General features: G+C 37.4%; 1 protein-coding gene across 3 annotated transcripts in view; it reads left to right on the top strand.

Annotated features, from left to right (window-relative positions):
* Positions 1–17,279, top strand: part of ano5b (anoctamin 5b) — a 41,807-nt gene that overhangs the window by 21,381 nt on the left and 3,147 nt on the right. For 2 of the 3 annotated variants that reach the window (XM_077563712.1, XM_077563711.1), the window contains 17 exons: positions 1,766–1,830; positions 4,276–4,383; positions 6,075–6,143; positions 6,309–6,593; positions 6,690–6,809; positions 7,400–7,515; positions 7,624–7,758; positions 8,016–8,121; positions 8,287–8,347; positions 10,601–10,752; positions 10,858–10,932; positions 11,028–11,253; positions 11,346–11,524; positions 11,633–11,730; positions 14,293–14,423; positions 14,534–14,739; positions 15,282–15,469. In XM_077563712.1, the coding sequence (XP_077419838.1) occupies positions 1,766–1,830; positions 4,276–4,383; positions 6,075–6,143; positions 6,309–6,593; positions 6,690–6,809; positions 7,400–7,515; positions 7,624–7,758; positions 8,016–8,121; positions 8,287–8,347; positions 10,601–10,752; positions 10,858–10,932; positions 11,028–11,253; positions 11,346–11,524; positions 11,633–11,730; positions 14,293–14,423; positions 14,534–14,739; positions 15,282–15,469 (2,320 nt within the window). Of the gene's footprint in view, positions 1–122; positions 652–1,765; positions 1,831–4,275; positions 4,384–6,074; positions 6,144–6,308; positions 6,594–6,689; positions 6,810–7,399; positions 7,516–7,623; positions 7,759–8,015; positions 8,122–8,286; positions 8,348–10,600; positions 10,753–10,857; positions 10,933–11,027; positions 11,254–11,345; positions 11,525–11,632; positions 11,731–14,292; positions 14,424–14,533; positions 14,740–15,281; positions 15,470–17,279 lie in introns of those variants that run through there. The other variant, XM_077563713.1, reaches the window with a different exon arrangement.

Genomic DNA, 17,279 nt, shown 5'->3' with positions numbered 1-17,279 from the left:
GTCATTCCAAATCACATTATGTCACGTGAACATATGTCTTGTATTTACATTTGCCTCGAATGCTTTGAGGTCGGAACTGACACAATCCGAGTGGGATAAATCGTACTTCCCACTTTCCTTGAATGCAGCATTTTTTCTCTGTGAAAGGATGCTCTTCGCTCATTGAAAAGCTTTGGACTTTGGATCGTTATAATTTGATTAGTGAGTTTTATTTTCATTTGAAAATGGAAAGACATGTTTATGGTTAAAAATGATCATCTTGTCTTCTAATTCATACAGTCACAATTTTATACTATATAACTATAGCAATATGCCTGGTCTACATCTACATTATGGTATGGTCCAAAGGCGTGGATGGATGGGTAGCTGAGTCCACTGGACTGAAACAAGAATTACTACTAATATAATTCAAATTGCCACAATTTTTCTGCCCTACAGCATTGCTAGACATGGCATTGTGATAGTCATTAGTTGCATGTTGACAAACTGTGCAAGTCCTATTGATAGAATGTGTTTTGCAGATGGAGATGGTTAAAGTAGGTGAAACATTCTGTTCCTGAAACAATGACTCAGTAAGGGCCATATTCTCCCATTTGCACTGAAGTCTTTTTTTCTTTTCTTTTTTACATGCCTCTCATGTGCACTGTCAAGGTATGATGATTCTCTCGTCCGGACAAACTTACCATGCGCAAGAGGCTGATAGGCGCATAACAGCATAAGAGGTGTGACTTATTGAAGTCTGAGGGTGGCCTAAATTCTGACATTTTCATATGACACTGGTCCTTCGCTACCCTTTTGGGTCCCCTGCGCTGAAAATGATGCACTCCACTCCGATGTTTAATAAAGTCGGATAATAGACTTCAAATTTTCTGTATGGAAAACGTTTGGAGACACCTGAATAGCTTTTGACTGGCAAACATGCAAAATGATCTCGTTATGTTCTACTAATTGATGCATTTAGACTTGATGGCTACCAGTGGTCTTTTTAATTGTGACGTTTGTTTTAATTCAAATTTTTTATTGTACAGTCTGAAACACCCTCAAATGCATTAAATGTCAGTTTGTTTGTGCCAATACATTAATTACCTCAAATGGTAGACTTACACTTGTAGTGTGTTTATTTTAAAATAGCCCTTAGAGTGATATTGAAGTAACTGTGTGCTTTTGTTCTACACATTTTAAGACATAACATTTGTTGTTTTGAGGCAAGTGCCCTCGCTATCTTTTTTATTATTATTCCTTGGTGTTTAACAAAGTTTGAGAGTCTTCCCTTGTTTTAGTGTCTTATTTATTTTTATTGTTTCAGTCTTTGTTGTTGTTTTATAGTTTCTGAATGATGTTATGTTCCGTTGTCTAAATTCAATTTGTTTTTATGTACAACCCATAATTTCAGCTGTCGTTGTTCTTAAAGTGCTATTTAAATGAATTTGAGTTTGAATGAGTGCCGTTTTAATGACGGCATATGCATATGCTATATGACCACTGTGTTGGCAGCACGGTGTAACGTGGTTAGTACATCTGCTTCACAGTCAGTTGTATATCTCTTCATTTTTGTGAACACCTTGTCAGTTAACATTCTTCTTGGTGGTTTGATTTGTGTCTAGTGAATGCACGAAACTATAATGGATTTTTTTTTTTAAGGCATCCATTTACTTTATGCTGTCATTGAGAATCTAGTTTTTATTGAGCGGACCTGAGGAAAATCGTGAGGACACAATTGTGACTTGTGTTACACAAAGACTCAAACTAGATATTTATCTTGCAGATGAAAATGGCGGAAATGATCTTAATTCACTAACTGAGAGAGCAACCCTGCCGGGACACACTGAGGTAAGATGCAGTACTGTTACATCATCATTAGCATCTGAACGGTCTCACACAAAAAAGTATTTTAGTTTTCTTGTGAATGCAGTGAGAAGGTGTTTTCAAATATGTTTTGTTGAATTTAATTGAGTCATCCAATCGATAAGTCATCATCCTAATAGGGAAAATTGTTCACAAATGTGACTGTTTCTAAAAGAAGATACAGACTTAAGCAGCGATGGTGAAAGCATGTTGTTGTGATATCATTGCAACCCTTGAACACCTTAATGCTTAGCAAGAATCGAATCAGAGTGCAGTGCTCTTATGCCATCCTCTGTACTGCTTGCATGCCTGCCGGCCATATTTTCGGGGTATCTGGAGATTGCACCAGCATGGTGAGCATCTGAACCCAGATACAAACGTGCATACTGACACGAACTTGCAAGTATTATGTTGATGTTTTTAAGCAGTACAATTTTTTGTCCATTCATTTTTCTGCTAAAGCAACATCCCAGTTTGGCTATAAACGTGGTCATTACCTGAGAATAAAAAAAAAAGGAAGAAGGAATTTTCAGCGTATTTTTTCCCTTTTGCCTGCCATTGAAGAATCTTAGTGTGCCGACTAAATTAAATTATACATGCTTGCAGGGATGACAATTTACTTTTGGTGTCATGATACATTTAAAAATGACTTTTTGGTGAAAGCTTTCCCTCTGATGCTATGCAGCTCACAACACAATTAAAGTGCATTTTTTTCACAAGTGGATCACAACTGAATAAATGTGATTATACTCAGATTTGGATTATACTCAGATTTGGGGCCACATTTTTGCTGTGCATATTTTGTTGTGGCACTGGCAGTATTTTTCCTTTTGTGTTACTTTGTGCTGTTTCTACTTGTGTTTATTTCTGACAGTAAGATTGGTCGCTAAGATTGGTGGCTTTTTGTATTTGAAGTATTGTTTATATAACATGTGTATAGTGTGCTTGAAGGGCTAAACAGATTTAGGGAAACATCTTGTTGCATTTTAAGCTTTAGTTTAGCTATAGCATTAGCTTAGATTGATTAATCATGCCTGTAGAGTGTTGTACAAGGATGACATGATATAAAGGGGACTGGAATTTAGGTCATTATACATATAATTTTAAATAATTGAATACTTCAAACAAAAAATATCAGTGTTGTTTGGAGACTTTGTGGACTGTGTATGTTTGTTTTCGAATGAGAATATTCTGGATGCTCCCGAGAGGTGATAAAGGGTTGGCATCTCTAAATTCCAATCTAATGTGCTTTCAAACAAGAAAACTGAGGAAAATGGAATTGGAACTTTTTACTTCTTAATATGACGTGTGAACAAACTTGATAAGTGTTTTAGTTCAGTATGGCTGTCAACAATACATTGTTGAAATACTTCTCTCCATCAGCTTTAACTTTCAGTTTAGTTTCCCTATACATGATAGTCATCCAAGTAGTAATTTTGACATGAAGACATAATTTGTCATGTCATTTTGTTGTGATTTAACTTGCGCAATTATACTGGAATGGAGGGCTTTTCCTTGTTTCAGCTGACTGTCAATGTGCTTGCGCAGCATACGTTTGATGGCCTTTTACAGACTCGCCACTCTCATTGCTGGATCACAAGACCTCAGTTATTCAAAGAGTTCTTGTTATCCTCGAACAAGAGGACACACAAGCTATTGATGCTCTGGCGAGAGCCAGCTGAGATGATTCATCTTCACTGAAAAACCTGCTTATTTGACTTCAGCCATCTACTCGGTCGGCGGTTTTAATGCTTAAGCAATATATCATATTAACTTCCACTTGCAGCTTAATATCACTCCTACAAGAAGGCGTGTAAGTGGATGTGGTGCTCTGATAAACAAGCCTTTGGGGGGTTAAAATGACCTTAACACTTGCTCCATATATGGACTTTTACTCATGCTTTTTCTTTCCCCTCCAATCAAATGTTTGGTATAATAATATGTTGAGCACTGCACTGCAGTGTATTTAGGACTCTTTCATGTGGTTGTTTTACAACATGTGGCGTTCAGAAACATTTTCACTTGTGCTAATAAAAACAGTATTACAAAAAGACAAAGAAAACAGTAAGTGCTCCATTGCATATTGTAGTATTTCAGCAACTTAAGGGTCACTAGTACTGTACTTCTGTCACAAACCACCTCTGGCTGGTTCACCAATACAGTATTATAGAGCACTAAAGTAGGTTATCCACTGTGCTAGCTAACTGACTCATCATTGCTATCTGAATGATGAAGTTGTACTTACTGTAATTTAATTAAAGTAACATATTGTTAATGTAATTAATTTTGTGTTTTTCCCCCATCAGTGCTCAACTACAACGTAAACAACGTTTAATATGTAATTTTGTTAACAATGTACTGTCTCTTCTTTAGTTCGTTTCCAGCAGAAATTATAACCAATATTTCCTTTTCCTGATGGTGATCTCATAGATGGAGAAACTGCAACCAAACAAAGACACAGTATTCTTCAGGGATGGAGTGCGAAGGATTGACTTTGTCTTGTCTTATGTGGATGACAAAGATGGAGAGAAGAAACAGGTAACAGAGGCCACGTCCACACTGCACTCCTCGTAAACTGGCACATCAGAGGATTTAACAGCGGATTGATTCACAAAGAGGAAATGTGCATTCACACATTTGATACAGCTTTCCCAATTAGCATAATGAGATGTGTGACCTCATCAGTGTGACAAAATAACAGTGACAGTGAGTTTCGGGTGTTAACTTCACACTGGCGGTGATCTCCCTGTTACGCCTCTGCGCCAGAAGCCGGCAAATTCGACCTCATCCCATTCCACATTCGTACCCTTGACAAAAGACAACAAACCCGGAAAAAAATGTAAAAATGCGGACTTAGGCCAATGAAGAGGCTAGAAAAGTGACAAGCTGCCATCAGTTGACTACGTACTCATCGTTTCACTGTGACAAAGTGTGGTACTTTGTTCCACAATTCAGAAAATTAATACTTGACAACACAAGAAGAAAGTGATGATGGCTGGTAATGTTTTTTTCATTAGCACAAAACTTATAAATATTATCAAAATTCTTTGCACTCTCAATTGTATGTGTATACAGTAGATTGTCAATAAGTAATTGTTTCAAACATAAGTCACAATGGAAACTTTACACAATTTTATTACTTCTTGTTACATTCTCTTTTTATCAATACACGAAGTTGGAGAAATGTTTTCAAGAAATGTTGCAAAGCTGTTATACAAAGAACCAGGAGACATTCTTATTGGCATGGTCAAATTTAGACTGTGCTTCCAGCAACTGGGGGGCTGTTTAATACCCAGTGTCGCTATTAGCAACAACTTTTCAACTTCACCGGTTGCTGCTTGAGGGCCTGTGCCCAACAAATGTGTTGTTTGCACTTGCACCACCCCCAACCCGCTCAGAGTGCTGCAGTGTGTAGATTACAAAAGTGTTCTCTGGCACGTCAACACTCAACCGATTATTTCAAACCAGAGATATAAATAATACATTAAAATAAGTTCACATGGAGTATAACGGCCAGGTGATTTCCCTCCTTAAACTATAACCTTGGTGAAGATCCATTTGGTGTTAACATTCACCGGGTGGGCAGAAGCACCACCAACCCCAAATGAATTATAATGTTGCTTGCGCTATAACTGCTGGATGTGAAACTAAGCAAATTGTAACCTTGCTTGGTCATCAGTTTCAGCCACGTTACCGCTCAACTTGGTTGTGCTGCCCCCTAGTGGAGTAAGTATTATTTAGTGGTAATTATTAAAATGTTTAAAACGGCCAGTTACGTTTTCAAAACTAGAGAAATTTATTTTTGTCTTCATTTAACAGCATGATGGGTTTGCTACTTTCTGCTGCTTGCGTTCATAATCACTTCAAGTCCTTTTTAACTGATTTGATCAGCGACTATCACACCTTTTTCTTTTTTTTCATCACACATATTTTTGGTTGTTAAACTGAAACTCGGTCTTAAGTGAGCTTTTGTACGAAATCCACTTCAAGATTATCACTCACTAGATCTCCAGGCAAAAGTAGCCCTATTGTTTAGTTTAGTTTTTTTTAAATAAAGCTTTTTGTGATCCACCACTACCACATGTTCCTTACTTTCTTTATGAAATCGGATTGCAGATCAAATTTAAGCGGCAAAGATGAATGACAAAGGAGGAAAGAAAGATATTGTAGTTAAGAGCTTGTTCTGCTTTCATTCTTGTCATGTGTATGATTTGTGTATTTGTCCTTAGGAGAGGAGGAGGGAGTTTGAGGCCAACCTTGAGAAAGCCGGACTCGAACTGGAGACAGAAGACAAATCTGTAAGAAAACGTAACACAGAACACTTGCACCATCTAGAGGACAAAATGAAATGACACGAGATATTAGTGGAAAAAGTCTTAAAGGGGAGGCTCGCTGTAACCATGACACCACCAATTTAATGGATTAGCTACTGATTTGATTATGTGGTCATTTGCTCATACCAGGACTCTAAAGACCAGAAGACATACTTCTTGAAGATCCATGCTCCATGGGAGGTTCTGACCACCTACGCTGACGTCTTGAAGATTAAGGTTCCATTCAAAGCCAGTGATATCCCCCATGGCCGGGATGTTCCTCTGGAATGGCTGTCACACCCCTTCCGCTTGCCAGAACACATTATGCACCCTCAACCGGATTATTTTACTTACCCCTTTGACAAAAGCAAGACTGACTTCTTCCTCATTAATGACAAGGATACTTTCTTCCCACCATCCACAAGAAACAGAATTGTGAGTGTTTATCTCTTTGAAGTGTTATTTATTTGCATAAAGGAGTTGTCTAATTTTACACATACTGAATATTCATTTTTGGAATTGTTTTCACAGGTGTACTACATCTTAGCCCGATGTCCTTATTACAAAAACGGACGACAAGACAAAGACAAGACAGGAATTAAGCGATTACTCAGCAATGGGACATACACAGCAGCATTCCCACTTCATGATGTAAGCAAGAATGAAACATGTATACATCATAACTACAACGTTTTTGTTAAAAAATTTAAACATTAAGCAGTTTTACATTAACGGAGAAGTCAACCCAGAAATCGTTTATATGTGTCCTCAATAGTAAACTAACTAACTAAACACGGTATTCTGATTAATATTGTGTTTGTGGAATATGAGATATGAAAGCAAAAGCCACCCATTTTTATCCATCTCAGAGTCGGCCATTTTGTCACTTGCTGTCGAGTGAAAATGGCATCACAGTCAGTTACTCAGGTAACATCCAATCATGGCCCAGCTTCAGAAAACAGGTGAGCCATGATTGCTCGTTGCCAGAGCCCTGAGCAACCGCAATGTCATTTTCAGTTGATAGCAAGTGGCAAAATGGCTGCCGCCTGAGATGGGTAAAGATGAATGGATTTTGCTGCTTTATTTATATTCCACAATCCACCATCAGAATACCGTGCTTAGAGTGGGACTACATAGGACATATTATTGGAAAGAATATCGTTGGATTGACTGCTCCTGAAAGAGAACTTTACAGTAACTGTCCACATTTTTCCCAACTCCTCTATCTGTGTTGCTTTCAGTGCCGTTACTGGAAGAGAGCAAGAAATGCTGAATGTGAAAGTGAGCGCTTCAATTTGTACACGCACTGGGCCAGGTTTCTCTGCTTTTACAAAGAGCAGCCACTTAACCTCATCAGGTATGAGAATAATAATCAGAACTTTTCATTTTGTTGTTATTCATACTTTTGAATGTGAAATTTCCCCTTGAAATCAGACAAGTTGTTGAAATGAAACTGTGCTCCCAGGAAATACTACGGCGAAAAGATTGGGATTTACTTTGCGTGGCTGGGATTCTACACGGAGATGTTATTCTTTGCCGCTGTCATGGGCTTTATATGTTTCACCTACGGAGTGCTTAGCTACGATGACAATATATCCAGGTTGGTAAGAGAAAATAAAGGACATTGAAGTTTCACTCCTATTGGCCCCAAATTGTCAATCTTAATTGAATCTCTTTGCGTGTGTGAATGTGTATGCAAATTGGATTTACATCAAAAAGAAATTGAAGACATTCTAAACTTGCTATCATTTGTTCTTCCCCACAACAGTTCACAATTTGCAGCTAATTCACAATTACACAGTAAATACTGACACTTGGTTGTTGAATTTCTTTGACATTCTTTTTCTCTTCCATTAGCAAAGAAATTTGTGATTCTAATATTGGGGGCAGAATTGTGATGTGTCCATTGTGTGACAAAAAGTGCTCTTTCTGGAATCTCAACTCTACGTGTCTCTCCTCCTGGGTAACTAAATCCTCTTTTGACACTTCCTATTTCATGATAATTTACAGTCTGAGGAATTCCCATATAATCTGCTGAGTCAGCAACATGCCGCCATGTCACTTGCTCATTGTGTCAATTCCTGTATTGCTCCAATGAACCGGTCCCATTTGTTGTTTTCTCTTGCAGCAATCCCATCTGTTTGACAATGAGGGAACAGTGTTCTTTGCCATTTTCATGGGGATTTGGGGTGAGTTAACACACAACGCTGCTCTAATTGTGTATAACCTCAGTCTGACCCCATCTCCCCCTCCTGGAGGACAGATTTGCTCTGTGAAGTCTTTCATACTTCAGCATCAGACGAACCATGTGCTTCTTCTGGCTAGATCAACTTGCCAGAATGATTATGTTACACTATCGGGTTTCCAGTCTAATGGAGCATACTGCAGGCTTTGGACAGTCTTAGAGGGTCCTTACCAATTTTCTAATGATATAATATTGCAAGAAGCCACAACATATCACAATAGCATTTTTCCTTCAAATTGCATTAAATTAATGGCAATTTTCTATTCTTCTAAATTTGAAGTTTATTTCGATCATACAGTCAATACAAACAAACAGAATAAAACATATACATCAATAACATAATCAAAACAAAAATCCATATAATATTCTAAGTGAAAACGTCAACTGCTAGTCCAAAAAGGAGTAGGAAGAAGTCAAACTTATTAAATCCTACTACCCCTAGCATCACATTACTAATAAAATTAGGTAATCAAAAATGGCATACCATAAAACATACATGTAGTATATACCTAAATGAACTTAATTATACACCTTACATATAAACTTTGTACATACTATACAAATTTTCCCATACACACTACATACACAACTAATTTGTAGTTTACTTACTTACATTACTAAAATTGGTGATTTTCGTGTTTTGGGGTGAAATTTGAGGATAAACTGGCAAAATTCACGACGTGTTTGATCCATGAATGGGCCAATTAATTAATGTCCTGGTTCAAGTGCAATTTGCATTCAAACAGTCCTCTTCATCATGCTTTTCACATTTTGAAATCATGAGACCAAGACAACACCTGATTAACAGTACCGAGCTGTAGCGAGGTTTCAAACTAGGATGATAACAGAGGGGTTTGTGTAGGGTAGTTTAGATCCAGAACAAGAGCTATTTCTAAAATTATGCTCATGCAAAATAACTAAAATGCATACATTCTAACTTCTAGAGAAAAACTTTACCCTTTAAAGCCTGAACCATTAAAAATATGAGAGAAAATTCTGATTATTTGTAAACAGAGTATAAATTAGTCCTTTTGAACAAACAAACAAAAATACATATGACTTTTGTGTCACATTTGATACATCCGGTCACAATGCTTTAAATTTGCACATTTATAACTGGTCAAAAATATAATAATAAACAGATATATGAAACATATTAGTATTTCCAAAAATCTGAAAAAACCTTTCCCACTATTAATAAGTATAGGTGTCTCTCTTTTCTCAATTGGAGCGACCTTGCGCGGTCGCTGGAAAAGCCACCAGCTGGGTGATACTGCCTTCTAATGGGTTATCCGTGCAATGCATGTGTCAGATCATATACGTCAGGGTTTTAATGGGAAAACAAATATTATACTCATGATAGAGGGCTCAAAATGTATTGTATTTAACTCTTTCACTGCCACACCTTATCCAAAAAACAACCCTGACAGTGCCAGACGATTTCGAGCATTTTAACTCATCTTTCGAGGCAAACAGAATATTGTGTACTTTGACTACATAAACAAGGTGGATACCAAATGAAAGATTGCGTTCCATTCTTTCATTAGAACTAAAAGTATGTTGCTACCTTATTTCGTTCTTTAGTAATCACCATTTGAAAATAGGTCATTTGAGTTATATTGAGCAAAAATTGAAAACAAGCTTTTTGTGAAAAGATACATTTTCTGCATTACAGTGACTTTGACACTAAAATTTCTGTTTAGTGACGTTATGCTAATTAGATTTAATGTGACAAAGGCTTTGATCTTTCTCCTGATCCTTGTAAACATTCTATTTCCTAAGATTGTTCATGTTTCAGTGTAATTCCATACTAATGGGAGCCCATTGAAAAGAGATACATTGCTGCCATCTGCTGGCCATAGTTAGTGGCTGTTTGTGATTTCACAAGTCCATTGAGTAGGCAGCGCTGCGCAACAACTCCCACGGCCTATTGAGGGAAAAAAACACAGTAAACGTCATTAAACGTTTTTGGCGGTAAAAGAGTTAATATGATACGTTTGGCTTTATAGGATTAAGATGTGTGTCTGACTTGTTTAAATTATTACCATGTACTAGGCCATGCACTTTCATAAAGTAAGAGCTTCAGTCCTGGGTATAAAACAAAAAGCGGCATTTTTGCTTTCGTAACAAAAATATTTTGCCTTAAGGTGACGGAATTTAATCAACTTTGTTTCTTTTCTTCAAATGTACTCTACAGTAACTCTCTTTTTGGAGTTCTGGAAGCGACGTCAAGCCCGATTGGAGTATGAGTGGGACTTGGTGGACTTTGAAGAGGAACAGCAACAGCTTCAAATTCGGCCCGAGTTTGAAATTCGATGTACGAACCGGAGACTCAACAAGATCACTCAGGTGTGCCACTACCTTCTTTTTTTAACCCATGGCAACACTTACACAAAAAGCCATTTATAGCAACATACATTGTACTGTTTTAATAAAATAAAAATCATCAACCAGGAAATGGAACCATATCTTCCCGTCAGCAGCAAGTGTGCTCGCTTCTGCCTGTCTGGGGCTACTGTCATCTTCTGGGTATTTGGATGTTTGACGTCAACAGTTGCACAATAGGCCACGCCTCATCACACACCCCTGAGAGCTAACAGCGTGCCTTTGTGTGTCCTCCACAGATTTCTCTCATCCTGGCCTGTATTATTGGGGTCATAGCGTACAGGCTGGCTGTGTACGCTGCCTTTGCAAGTATCATTAAAGACCCCATGCGGAAGATCCAGGTGGTGGGGAGGTTCATCACGCCACAACTGGCCACATCTGCTACTGCCTCTTGCATTAATTTTGTCATCATCATGATACTCAATTTCTTCTATGAGAGGGTGGCTGTCTGGATTACTGATATGGGTACATTTTCAACATCATATTGTCTAAACGTTACATATTTGTTTGATTTTTTTAAATGTATCATCCTTTCTCCAATCATGTGCTTCCACCAGAGATCCCGAAGACCCATCTGGAATACGAGAACAGACTTACCATGAAGATGTTTCTTTTCCAGTTTGTCAACTATTACTCGTCTTGCTTCTATGTGGCGTTCTTTAAAGGCAAATTTGTGGGGTTTCCTGGTAAATACTCATACATGTTTGGGAAGTGGAGCAAATTGAGGAACGAAGAGGTGTGCATCTGTGGCTTTGAGAAGAGTGTTTTTTCTTTAATGAAACTATTTTGATCTATTTATTTCAAATGCCTCGCTTTATAATTTGCAAATTTCTTGCTCTTCTAGTGTGACCCTGGAGGCTGTCTTATAGAGCTGACGACACAGTTGGTGATCGTCATGGCTGGAAAACAACTGTGGGGGAACATCCAGGAAGCCCTGCTTCCGTGAGTCCATTCATCTTAACTTTTTTGCTCCCAAAAATGTATACAAAAACGTTCCATTTTAAATATTGCCATGATCCCCAAAAACGTAATTATACGTTTTTTATGTTTCTAATGCTAGAGCATACAGAAGGCTTTGATGCAGCTTCTGACCTGAAGAGGTCGCTCAAAGCAATGGTAGTTATTACAGAAAACGGCCAGCAGGTGGCTGCAAAATATAAGAGATCAACCAGGGCCATGTTGCAAACAAGCTGATTTTCCCATAGTTGTAAACAGATTTGTGAATAATGAGGAAACTTAGCTATATTCTAATGCTAATTGCTGCAAAATGGTATGGATAGAAATCTACTTTTAGAGAGTGTAATCATCTTTCTTTTGGTAAGTTCCATGTTTTTATAGCAATAGCAAACAATATTCTGTGGGCCTTGCAAAATCAATGCAAATCCAGTAAAATAGCCGGGAGCGAAAGGGGTTGCTTCAATGAAAATGGCTGGGAATGAGTTAATTAACTCATTTATTTTCATATTGCCACATTTTGGTATAAAGGTGCAAAGGAGATACTGTACATATGCATCACACGCCTGCACTATCTAATGACATCCAATGAGATCTCTTTTCATGCAGCCATATAAGGTTAGCAAAATATTGGAAACAGCGTTCATTATGATGGGTGGGTGGACTTTTAAATAAATGCTAATATATAGCAGAGCTTCTTTTTGGTACTGATTAATGAGAAGGCTACACGTTTCACGCTTCTGAAATAACAATTTTGCTGAAAGTACCTTTAATAATGTTCTTATTAAAAAATAATGGTATTCATTAATGTAAAACTATTGTTCATGTTAATGATTTTTCGCAATACTTTTGATCAATTTCTACATGGTCAAAGGATCATATTACAGTTTTCCTAGAAAATCAGTGACCCATTACTCGTGAGCTATTTTTAGAACAGCCCCACGGGATACTCATTTGGTCCTTGGGGCTACCTGATGTAAGATTATTATTTTTTTATATGTATTTATACTTTATATGTTATTATACGTTATGGCTGGATTTAATGAATGCACCTGTGCCATGATGCAGAGCTGAAATGTGCCACTTGAGAACAAAAATCCCAAATTGTGTCAATTGAACTACAGTGTAAATCCAGACTTAGATAGTGTGAATCAAGACTAAGCATTATTATTACTTAATGTGAAGACAGTGTTTCTTAAGGCTCTTGTATTGTATCTCGTTATTTTGAGCAAAGGGCTTTACTGTCATTGGATAATAAGTGTTGCCAGGTATTTGAATGTGGTCAAAGGTCACACTGGTAAACGTTAGGGCAGGGGTGTTGCATCAGGCAGGGTTACAAAAGTCTGGAAAGTATTGAAATGAATGTTTCCATAATATTATGACTGTTATATAATACTGCTTTCTAAATTAGAACAATAGTTGTTTCCAAAACTATTTAATCAATCCAGATCATGTTTTATGCCACCCAGCATAGCAAGCACAGTTTTGTGTGAGAGCAAACGTGTTGGAAAACATCCCGCCTCCATTATCTGATTGACAGGTTTTCTGTCCAGTCCGCTACCACCATTACCCTCCCTCAGCCTCCAAGTAGCCTATCACCAAGTTTCACTGTCTCGAGCACTGAACTTTCAACAAGATGGACGGGTTTCATGTGGTTTTATGTGTGCTTTACACACTTTTTTTTTTTTTTTATCTAAATGGTTTTGCAGTTTGTTAAGAATGACAGAGCTTGGCAAAAAAGTTACATCGACTCGTCATTGATGATTGGTGCCAAGTAATTACTTTCGACAGGTGCATTTTCGGTGAGTGCTAACTACGTGAAGCCATTGGGGGGGAATGCAAGGACTGAGCACCGAGCGAAACAGATTCACGTCCGTCGATCTGGATCAGTAAAGATGGTCCTTCTCAGTCCGTGTAATGTTACGAGGTGTCAAATCATAAAGCAGTCGCCGAAACTGCGGAAGCACTTGCCGAAAGATGGGTATCCGTCAATAACGGGCCGATGTAATGACGATTGTGCCGAGCTCTGAATAATGGGGGAGATGCATATCTTAACAATCCCATATATGAAGAGAATAGAATGGAATTGCACATAATTCAGTGTGTGTGTTTTGTTACAGTTTTATGTTCAATACATGGACACAAAAGATTTGTGAACATCGAACTGTTTATGTGTTTAAAAATATATAATAAAAACAAACAAATAAAATAACATTGAGAAGTTAAGGTATGAAATGAGGGTTTGATAAAGTATGAAATTTTGTAATTCAATTCAATTCAATTCTCTTGGGGGCCACATAAAATGAGTTTGGCACGAGTGCATTCGGGAGACAACAGTCTGTATGTCATCTTTAATATTTTGTTAACTGTGCACAAGGTCTAATGTCTTGTTTAAACAAATAATATGCATCATGCTGTACATACTCGACAATGAGCTATATTTTTTGTATTACAAATATTAGAGCCATCTGTTAGTAAAACTTAATATTGGCATACTAAATGTTGTTAATTTAATACCTATTTCTCACATTTTCATGGGCTTCTTGTCAGGTTGATGCGTAATTGGTGGAGTAGTAGAAAGGGGAGGCACCATCCTGAGAACCATTATAGTCGCTGGGAGCAGGACCACGTCCTACAGAACTTCAGCCAGCTGGGATTGTTCTATGAATACCTGGAGATGGGTAAGATTATTATTTCTCTTTAAATAAATCTGAAAAAACAGATCTTTGCTTGAGAGATAACTTTCAATGACGTTTTCTTTGTTGTGTTTTTTTTTTTCGTCCTCTCTCAGTGGTCCAGTTTGGGTTCATCACTCTGTTTGTTGCATCTTTTCCTTTGGCCCCGCTTCTGGCTCTTTTCAATAACATTCTGGAAATTCGGGTGGACGCTTGGAAGTTCACCACTCAGTTCAGACGACCTGTGGCATCCAAGGCCAGAAACATTGGAGCTTGGCAGGAGATTCTTAACGCAGTTGCCATTTTGTCTGTTGTTACTAATGTGAGTTTGTGTCTTGCACTTAATGTGTTACTTTATTTTGCTTCATGAGAAGTACCAAAACTGCCAAAATGAATAAATGACTAAATAAATAAATGAAAGAATAAAAGTGAAAATAAAAACAGATATACAAAATATAATTAAAGAATTAAATACAAACAAATTTTATATAAATGGAAATAAAAACACCAATATATATCCCTAAATAAATGAATAAAATTAAAAATAAATATACAAAAAAAAAGTTTCAAAAAATACATATAAAAAAGTATTTATTTTTGATTTTATTTCAACATTTATATATTTATTTGATTTTTTTAATCTCGTTTTTTATTTATTCCATATTATTCCATTTATATTTATTTTTTTGCATTTAATTTTGGAATTAGATTTTTTATATCTGTTTTAATTTTCACTTTTATTGATTTATTTTTATTTTTTGGGTAATTTATTTATTTATTAAAATTCTGGTTGTATTGGTCCTCCATACAATGAATTTAGTGTATTTTTCAAACTTTTCTTGACAGCCTCTTGTGTGATTTCAGGCGTTCATCATGGCGTTCACCTCAGACATGATTCCCCGTATGGTCTACTTGTATGCGTACGGTAAAGGAGCCTCCATGAAGGGTTACGTGAACAACAGCTTGTCAGTATACGACATCTCACAGATCCCCTTACGCAACATGCCAGAAGAACAGGACAACTGGCTTGATAATTCAACATCTACCTGCAGGTATTAAGCATATTTGATCAAGTCAAGGGCCCTGGTATAGTTGGCACGTCAGCCTCACAGTTGGGAAGGTTCGAAACTCGGGTTGGGCCCTCCTGTGTGGAGTTTGTGTGGATTTTCTTTTCTGGGTATGTTATGTTCATTCATCCACCCATCCATGCATCTTCTTGCACTAGGGAAGGCCACAATTTTTCATCAATGCTACTGGGGTGGATGGGGGGCACATAGGACCATGGACTTCCCAACCAGATATGACAAAAATGACATGTTAAATATGGACATGGTCATTTTTTATAATATATTTCTCAATATATGTATATAAGTTCCAGCATTCAGCAACAAAGGGTTTGAACTATCAATAAGTAACCACATATTTGTTCCCAGTGTAAAGGGCTCTCACGCATAAAAATTACTATTCAAGGATGGTACAAAACTGCTTAACAGCCAACCAACATAAGTGCAAGATCTCATTTTGTGTTTCTTTTTTTTTTCTCACAAATTAACTCACTCAAAATGTTCCAATATACATGTTCCACACAAAAAAAACGGCCAACTGTTGCCCATCCCTGGCCTAAGCATAGAAAGCCAAACTTCCCTCTCCCCAGCCACTTCACCAAGCTCTTCTAGCGGCACACTGAGACATTCACAGGCCACCCAGAGACGTAGTCTTTCCAGCATGTTCTCCAGGGCCTCCTCAAAATTGGACTTGAAGCATCTTAACCAGATGCCCAAGCCACCTCTTCAGACTCTTCTCAGTGCGGAGTAGCAGATACTCTACCCTGAGCTTCTAACCCTATCTCTAAGGGAGTGCCCAGAGGAAGCTTATTTTCACCACTTGAACCCGTAGGTGAGGGTGAGAATTTCAGCTCAGCTCTTTCTTCACCACGACAGGCCGATTGCTGCAGTCGCTGTACCAATCTGCTTGTTGATCTCCACCTCCATTCTTTGCTCAATTTTGAACAAGACCCCAGGGTACTTGAACTCCGTGTGGCAGGTTCTCATCGCGGAGATCTCCATTCCACACATTTCTGCCTGAGGACCGTGGCCGCATGCTGATTTTCAGCCCACTCCACTCCAGCGAGAGTTGAAGATCAGAGCTTGATGAAGCCAACAGAAGCACATCTGCAAATACCAGACATAATAATGAGCCGCTCTTTGCCAATAAATTCTGTCCATAAAGGCTACGACCAGACGAAGGGTAGCCATGGCCCAACCCCGAAACAAATCATGTATGCTCCTAGTGTTAAATGATTACAGGTAGTCCTCAACTTACAAACACAATGGGTTCCAAGAGGTTGTTTGTAAGTCAAATCACTTTTGTTTCAAATCATCAAATTAAATTTTGTTTCAAACTTAAATTTTTCTGTTATCCTTGTGAGGAATAAGCAGTCACGAAAATGGATGGATGGATGGATGGACTTAAATTTTATAAAATTTATATTTTTTAATAAAATAATGTAAATATGTTTTTTTATAAATTAACCAAATTAAATTATATACAGTATATACTGTCTATACAGTACATTAATAAAATAAAATATGTTATTAGTTATATTTTATTATTATTTTAATTACAGTAAACTAAAAAAAAATTATACAACATTAAAAAACTAAATAAGTATGCTCACTCTACATAGATGGTGCAAGAGTTATTGAGTTAAGAGTTCATTTGAAGCTGCTGAGGTGGAAGATATTGTTGGGTGTAACGTTCTCAAGATGGTACACAGCAAAATCTCTAGTGTTAGATTAACACTGAGAGTGTTAAATGTATGGTAAATGTATCACTAATAAAGTGTTTATATGTGTCCACACT

The sequence above is a fragment of the Vanacampus margaritifer genome, chromosome 4 (genome assembly GCF_051991255.1).
Source record: "Vanacampus margaritifer isolate UIUO_Vmar chromosome 4, RoL_Vmar_1.0, whole genome shotgun sequence".
NCBI classification, from domain to species: domain Eukaryota; kingdom Metazoa; phylum Chordata; class Actinopteri; order Syngnathiformes; family Syngnathidae; genus Vanacampus; species Vanacampus margaritifer.
This window is presented reverse-complemented; position numbering and strand designations above follow the sequence as displayed.